The sequence below is a fragment of the Mesitornis unicolor genome, unplaced genomic scaffold, assembly GCF_000695765.1.
Source record: "Mesitornis unicolor isolate BGI_N332 unplaced genomic scaffold, ASM69576v1 scaffold6721, whole genome shotgun sequence".
Taxonomy (NCBI): Eukaryota; Metazoa; Chordata; class Aves; order Mesitornithiformes; family Mesitornithidae; genus Mesitornis; species Mesitornis unicolor.
In genome coordinates this window covers 18768-26760 of record NW_010165687.1, presented here as the reverse complement: position 1 = coordinate 26760, position 7993 = coordinate 18768, and the positions used below count along the sequence as shown (strand labels likewise).

The following is a 7993-nucleotide window of genomic DNA, read 5'->3' as shown; positions in this document are numbered from 1 at the left end:
GTTCAGCAGATTTAGATGAATCAAAATAGATTGTAGAGATTAAAACGTGACAAAAGGACCTGGTGCTGGAAATCATCCAGCATCACTGACAATGCCACTGCCATTTTGAATCACGGAGAATTGTGCAAGTGCTCTGTAAATGTTGCAACCTACCTTTCCTCTTTTTTTATACATTCCTGTGGGTGTCTCAGTTGCAACTGAGATACTTTGATAATGAACTGATGTGGAAGAATTAAGTAAAAATTCACAGCAAAGCTGGTTTCCTTTGCCTCCAGCCAGCTTTCACATTGGCTTTGTGTTATCCTGAGGACTCTCTTCCGAAGGGCTTACAGCTACAGAGCTTGTAACAGGGGGACTTGAGGGAGGAAGAAATCTCTCCCTCTGCAAGGAGGGGATACTCGGGTGTGCTGGCATGGAGCAAGCTGCTTTGCTGATGTAAAAAGAGCATTTCTGTCACTCCTTTTTTCCAAATGCAGGGCAGAGGGAGATGCTGTTGTGCAGCAGGCGTTCAGACAGGCACGCGTTGAGCAGACGCTCTCTCCTACACAATACAGGTTTCCAAGGAATTTGAGGGAACGTCTCCTTCCTGCCAGCGTAGATGGTAAAACAGTGTCTGACATTCGGGGCTTTGGCTGTGCTGCGTGCAACACGTGAGCCTGAGCAGAGTAACAGCGCCGTGGGCCCACCTTCATCCACCGCCACGAGAGGCAGCGCATCGGCCCCAGCACTGCAGGCTCTGTGGCCAAAGCCAGGCTGTGATGAGGGTAAAGCCAGGATCGGATCACGTCTGAGAGGCTGCTTCACAAAAACGCTTTGATCCTGTTGTCCCCAAACCAGGAGTTAGACAACGTTTAATGACACCTGTGGTGTGTTTCGGAGTGGGTGATGTCCGGGTCCTGAATGCGATGCTCTAGCGAGGTGAAACACTGATGAGGCCTGTTCCACTCGATTCCAAACCTGCGGTGGAGCAGCTTCTTGTCAGTGAGGCCTTCGCTGCATGGCGACAAAAGGAGAAATGGGAATTCTTCAAGCTGTGCTCCAGCTTGTGCATTTTCTTTAGGCAGCAGCCAATTTGAGTCCCTACATTTCTCTGCAAATGAATGCTGCAGATTTTCTTCTCTGCAGACTGCCCAGCACAAACAAGAGTCTTGTGAGGAATTATGCTTTGCCCTAATACCTCATTGGACATGCTGTTGTTCACATCACAGAATATTTGTTACATTATTAACGTGATAGGACAATACATTTTTGGAGTGTTTATGCAGTGTTAGATAGAGAAAAGAAGGGGGACTCTGGTAAAGAGATGCTCCGCTCAGTCTGGCATTGTGGCAGTGCTGGAAATCAGAGCTCAGGTAATGGGATGCTTCTGTCTGGATCAGCCCCTGGCTGTCTTCAATATGTTCAGGAAATCACTTTACATTTCTGCTTTCATTTCCATTTCCTTGGCTGTCAAATGAACATAACGATAACTACCTCCTCCGAGTGCTCGTGCTTCATTAGGCCAATAAAACATTTTGGAGGAAGGAGCCATAAACGTGGGATTTATTAATCCAGCAAGGTCAGGCTGAACGGTCTGTCAACAGCTAAAGAAGTCGCAGTGAGGGAAAGGGCTCCTGGAGCTGCGTGGATGCCGATGCTCAGCACGCTGCCCATGGGCAGGATTGGTCTTTCCAGCCCTGTCTGAACGGGGGGCAGCTGAAAACAGCGCCTGTTTGTTTCTCACCAGCCGCACACCAGCTCACTGCGGTGCATCCTTCGGGCACTCAGTGCTGTGGTCTGTTGGGGTTTTCTTCCAGAAAGAGTTGTTGCCTGTTGACTTCTCCTACGTGGATGTTTTATTAACGTGTCTTTTTCTGTACGTACGACCAGTTGTGACATGATTTTGTGCTTGAACACAATAAAATAAAACGAGTCAAGGAGATAAGATGCTGAGATAAACAGATGAGCAATGTTTATAAACCATAAGAGTTTCCTGAATTTGATAACCATCTAGTTCTAGCCAATATACCCCATGGTGCTAAAGAAAGAAGAAATCAATACTGCAGAAGCTTTTACAGAAAATTTATGAGCGCGCTGTGTTCGGGAGCAGTCCATGAAGACTGAAGCAGAGCTAGCACTATGCACGCGCCTATGAGAGGGCTTACAGCGAAGTCCCCTGTTGAATTCACAGACTGTTCCAGGGAATTAAACTGGGGAATATGGAAATGGGCTTTTAGATTTTTTTTTTCATTTATTAGTGTATGCCCAGGAGAAGAAAGTGCTGTAATAAATCATCAAACTCCTTGTAGTAATGTGGCTGAACAGACAGTAACAGTGAAGCGTAGTCCTGGCCGCAGTTATTAAGCATACCTGCTCAAGTCCACATTTTATGGGATAAGTGCATTAGTATGGACTGGTTTTCTAATAGGGATTTCCTCCACCCACCCTAAACCTTTAAAATACGTTTTCACTGTATTTAGGTACTACTTTCCAATTAAGACAAGGTTGTAGCATAGATAGGCACTAGCATGCCTAAGTTGGGATATTCTTTCGGCAGCAGCTTTGTGGCACAACGTGGTGTTTACACCTCTCGTGATTTGATCCCTGTCTTGGGTGTTTTTTACTGTCAGTATTGCTACGAAACTGTGGCTGTGCTCTTTGCTCGCTGCAGAACGTGCCCAGCACGTGGGCAGCCTTCGTCCCAGGCCGTGGCTGAGGATGCTTCCTGGTGCAGTGGAAAAGGGAGCTTGTGCCCCATGCAGCCACAGAGGACCCAGGCGTGGTCCTACCCACAGCTGTGAATTAAAATTAAAGCAAAGGAGAACGTGCAGGTGAGAACGGTTGGTGGGGTGAATTACCAGGCATTACCAAATGGGGGTGAGGATGGTGGAGTGCAGCATTAAATCAAGCAGCTGACTCTTGTTCTCTGCTCATTGTATGGCTTTTGAGTGAGGTGTTCAGATTATTTTCTGGTGGTGTTGAGGCAGGTGATTAAACGCCAAATACACTTTGTGCAAGTTAAATTCTCCTTATCTCAATACAAGGTGAAACCAGAGCAATAAGGCTGCTCTTGGCCAGCTTAAAAAGTGAACGTGTAGAAGATGAGCAGGGAGAGCTGCACGCCGCTGGCTGCTGCGTGGGCAGGGGTGCTCCCAGGAAGCTGCGGTCACCTCTCCGTGCAGGGGCTCAGCCTGGTGAGGGCAGCTGTGGCACGGTGCTCGGTGTGACGTCTGGGCCGCGGCGGCGCTGTGTGGCCCGTTTGCTCTCTCGGTAAGAGTTACTCAGCTCATTGCCTTTGTGCTGTATCTTGCTGCCTCCTGGATTATAGAGAGTACTGTGATTTTCATTCACAAGTAATTCAAGCAGATCTCATGGTTAAAGTGATAGTGGGGATGCCATAAAGGGGAAGCCGTTGGTGGGCCACTGCAGTGGTCAGTGGAGGCAGCCCCCGGCCCTGCTTGCGTAAACACACACATATTTTGTGTGTCCTGTTCCTTCAGACGGCAGGATTTGCAGTGAAGTATCCGTGTGGCTCCAGGAGCGGGAAGCTTGCCCCTCTCTCTGTAGTAAGCCTTCTTTCTGATATGTGCTTCAAAGGATTTAATGAAAACCTCACGAATAAGGACAATCCGTGGTTGAACAGATCATCTTCTAAGCTACACCTGTGTTGCACCTTTCTGCCGTGCTGTGCCACAGCGTTTCCCTCATTTTCATCTTCATTTTCTGCTGGTCAAACATTGGAGCACAAAACTCCACAGCAGCACAGGAGGACTGGGTTTGGGGGGTGTCCTCCTGGCACCCCAGCCTGGCAGCCTTGGTCTGCGCCTCTGCGTTAGATCCCAGTGAGCGTTGTGGAAGCAGGGAACAGATCTGGCTTCAGATGTCTGGTTGGATCCCCTCACTTACAGTGTGTCTCTGAAATGATTTCTTACTCTTGAATATTAAGTGGCCAGAAGAGTTTCAAGTTGCAGCTAAGACAAAACAAGATGCTGGGTTTGAATCTTGAATGTTGCTCAGCTGAAACATAAAAAACACCTCCTGTTTAATGGTTCTCATGTTACTGTGCTTTGTGCTATTGAGTGTCATCAAAGTGAAATTCCCTTCTGTGTTTGTCCAAAGTGCTTCATGTTTCTATGTTTACCCTTTTCTCTTTGCTTTCTTGAGGGAGCTTGGTTTAAAATGTTGTCGATAATTGTGGGCATTGCTGCTGCCTTGTCAGTGCTCCCTGTGCACTGGGCTTTGCAGATCATGGAGCTCACCTTTTCTACCTGTACCTCCCAGAGGCCTCTGCAGCGACCCTGGGCGCTTGCTTCGTCCCCTCCTGTACTGCAGAGGAAGGAGGTCTTGGGCTGAAAACCAGTAAAGGGAAAACAACGCGAGCACTACACGTGAACAGGTATCCCTGCTCATTGGCGATCATTTCTTGCCCTAAGGCGAGCTGACCGGCACATCCTCAGCCCATGGGTCAGCTGGACACGGTCAGCAAGGGCAAGAGGAGCAGGTTATACACGGCAGGTCCAGGTGTGTGGCGTCAGGGGTCTGTCCACCTGCGTTGGTGACCCAGCACTTGGCAGGGTTGGCTTTGTGGGGACAGAGTAAAGCTGTCGAAGGTCTCCAGAGGGAGCTGGGATCACTCGTGCAGCCCTGTGTGCCCAATTAAAAAGTGAAAGTAAAGCAGAAGATCTCCACGCTCTGCTAAAAAGCAGGGGGGTGTTCTTTGTGGAGCTGTTTGCAGTGGAAGCTGTGGTTCCCCAGAAACCAAGCTGCCTGGGACCTGACCTTTCTGCACAGTTGTTTACCCAACCTGCTCGTTGATTCCTGTGTAGCGGCCGCTCTGTTTCCCTGCTGTGGCTGGAAGCGGGCACTGCAGCATCAACGCCTTCCCTAGGAGGAGCCTGATGGCAGCGTTCATGGGGGCACCGCTCACAGGCTGTGCTTTAGACAGTAATGCTCTTTCAGCAATAGAAGCCATTACCTGGATCTCCCTCAGGGAATTGTCCAGTCCTTTTGCATATGTGATTCTTTCTTCTGATCTCACTTTTAAGAGTTTTCTTGCTCAGGCATTGTTCTGGTGAATCATACCTCTCAGAGCTTATTTTCCCCTTCCCTGTTCTCTCACTCGTGTTGTGCACACTTTTTTTTTCCCTCCTTGTTACTCGTATTAAAGTGTCTTGTACTTCACTCCTGTTTTCCTCTAAATATTTGCATAATTAACAACAGTAGGCACAGAAATACTTCTGCTGCTGTGACTTGTATTGGTGTTTGCCGTGGCTGCTTAGTAGGGAAGTGGGGGCAGTGGGGAGCGACTTTATCCAGCAGCAGCTTTCCAGCACTGCCTTGGCTTCCCGTTTGCCAGAAGAGCTTTTGGACAGCCCGTCCAGCGTTCCTCTGATCTCTAAATGCGTATTTTCCAAATGTGTTCCACAGGTGCCATCAAAAAAGCTGAAGAAATATGAGAGAGAGTACCAAACAATGCGCGAGAGTCAGCTGCAGCAGGAAGACCCTATGGACAGATACAAGGTACGGGAGGTGCTGCGTGGGACCCTGCTTGGTTGGGTGAATCCGCGGGGAGCGGCGCGGTTGCAGCGGTGAAGCAGAGGTGCACGTGGCGCGCTCAGCTCTCTGGGTGCCCCTGCAGACCTTAGGGAAGTTAAGTGGTAGGTGAAGCTCATCCCCTTTCTCGCACAAAGTGCTTTGAGCACTTAGACTTGGTGTTTTTCCAGGAATATTTCCATCGCAGTTTGTAACTCTCAAGACATCTCTGAGTAGCCACATATAATATTTTTCTTCTTTCAGTTTATATGTTTGTAGGTAACTCTCCTGCTGTTGCACTTTTACGGGAGATCTTCATGAGACGCAGGAACAAAGGGTGAATCTCAGCTGCAGACACAAAAAGGAGAAAATACACATTGTTCTAGCACAAGCTGTGTGCAGTGGCATCCACAGAGACTTTTGGAAGATGAGCTCTTCCTTGACCGATACGATCCGTGCTATTCGACTCTGTTCATACCAAGTGCTAGTCATTTTTTGTTACCGTAATGCCCGGTACAGTGGGACCCAGAGCTCTTCTGGGGTCCCAAGGTACTACTGCAGTAGAATTAATAGTAGTGAATATCCTGCTTTAAAGCAGCAGAGAAGTAAAAGTTCAGATAATATGATACCTTGACAGCTCACCAAAAAAGAATAGTTCTTTAATTTTGCATCAGCATTGCTTATTTTTCCAGTGTATTTGCTTTTATTGTCACTGCTGCCTTCTGTTGCCATAGATTTTTGTGATGGAGGGTCTGCCCCTAGGCCTGTACTTAGTGTTCAGGATCCATTTATTGCTTACCCTGTTCTGAAAAACAGAGTTTTCTTCGGGAGGAGCTGACAGAGGGGAAGCACTTTACTCCGTTGCCCAGCTTAGCTGGGAACTGGCATTGCTTACATGCACCTGCACTGGTTTCCTGCTGTTCTTCATTGTGCCTTCACATGTTAAGTGATGTTGCAGTTGGTACAGTCTACCAGGAGCGTGAAGCAGTAAATAATCACACAAGGTGCAACAGGTTTACGTGGTCTGTGAACGTACGGAACGTGCACCGTGTTCAGAAAACTGCAGCATGAAAATCTGTAGTGAGAGACTATGCCATAATTCACAGATGTGACGAGATAGGGTTACGGGTACAGAGAAAGTAAAACTGACTTCTTTAAAAAAGGATTTACCTCTGAAGAAATACATTTTGAGTATTGAGTACTTCTTCTGATGGCAAACGGTGTGTGTTCATTTTATGGTTTGTGAGAACTGGGACTGCTGAGGCCGCCCAGAGCCAACAGTGAGAACCTGTCCAAAAAACCACAACTTGCTGCTGATTAACTTCTGACTGTTTTTTCAGTGGTTCACTTATAGTATTGTGGAATTAAAATAATACTTAGAAAACAAATAGGGCTTCTGTAAAGCTCCATGGAGGCACATTAACTTGTTAATCTTGGGCGATGGTCAGTGCAGAGCATCATCCCAAAGCTGCAAATGAGGATGCAGAAGGGGCTCTTTGGCCGCTGTTTATGTGAGTCACTGTCACAGTCAGGACCACAGCCCGGGGATTGGCTTGCACTTCTGCAGCTCACTGTGTTTTGTGGTTTGTGTTTTGGTTTTGTTTTCTCTTTTTTTCTTTTTCTTTTTTTTTATTAAGCCGGATTGGGCCTGATCTTTTTAGCGACGCTGTGATTAGCGAGCGTCCCCGTTACTGGTTAGTTACATTAAGTTCAAAGTTCGGATGCATTCTTCAGCTGATGGGTGTCATGGAGAAATGCTTGTAAGTGCTCTGTGCTCCTTGTCTTGCTTGTTTGGTTTTCACAGCGTGTCGAGCAGAGGTTGGTAGGAATCGACATTTCAGGAGCGTTTCCACAGGGCAGCAAGAAGCACAAGCTGTGTGGATCCTCGCAGGCAGAAAGTGGAGAGCCAGCTCCGCTTGTCCCTTAAACGATCGCTCTGCAGCCCACGTGGTTAGAAGTGCATTTCATTTTGGCAGCATCTGGGCTAGGCCCTGCCCGGCCAGACTTGGTTGGGAAAGGGACAGAGTCTATCCGCTGAAAAGCCAGTGTTGGCTCTGAGCGCAGCGTTGCTGCTGGCTCCCGCTGGCCTTGTGTGCTCTCCGGGGGCGCTGTGCCCTAAAGGCCGACATCCTTGTCATCTTTACAGTTGTTCTTCCCAGAACAGAGTGAGTTTTTGATTTACTGCCTGGGAAGGAGATGTTTCTTGGATGGGATCACTGGAGTTGAGATCCCTGCAGAATATTCCTTACAGGTCAAGAAGGAAACAGGCTTTCAGTCTGTTGATAGTTTTTAGCTGCAGTTGTTACAGTGTTTGTTGTTTGCAGCACGTTACAGCTTTTATTGCCAGCAGAGATTTGTCAGGACCAGAGAGTGGCGCTTCTGAGGGATGAAGGATGTCTTGAGTGAGATGCCTCCCTCAGTGGACGTGGCCTGATGGGAGGCTGCGAGAGCAGGAGATGGGCTGGGAGCAGCCGCTGCGATG

The 7993-nt window shown here is 48.1% G+C and overlaps 1 protein-coding gene across 2 annotated transcripts in view; it reads left to right on the top strand.

The window, feature by feature from the left end:
• RABGAP1L (RAB GTPase activating protein 1-like) overlaps positions 1 to 7993 on the top strand; it is a 66828-nt gene that overhangs the window by 47709 nt on the left and 11126 nt on the right. For both annotated transcript variants that reach the window (XM_010194705.1, XM_010194706.1), the window contains one exon: positions 5407 to 5499. In XM_010194705.1, the coding sequence (XP_010193007.1) occupies positions 5407 to 5499 (93 nt within the window). The remainder of the gene's footprint in view (positions 1 to 5406; positions 5500 to 7993) is intronic.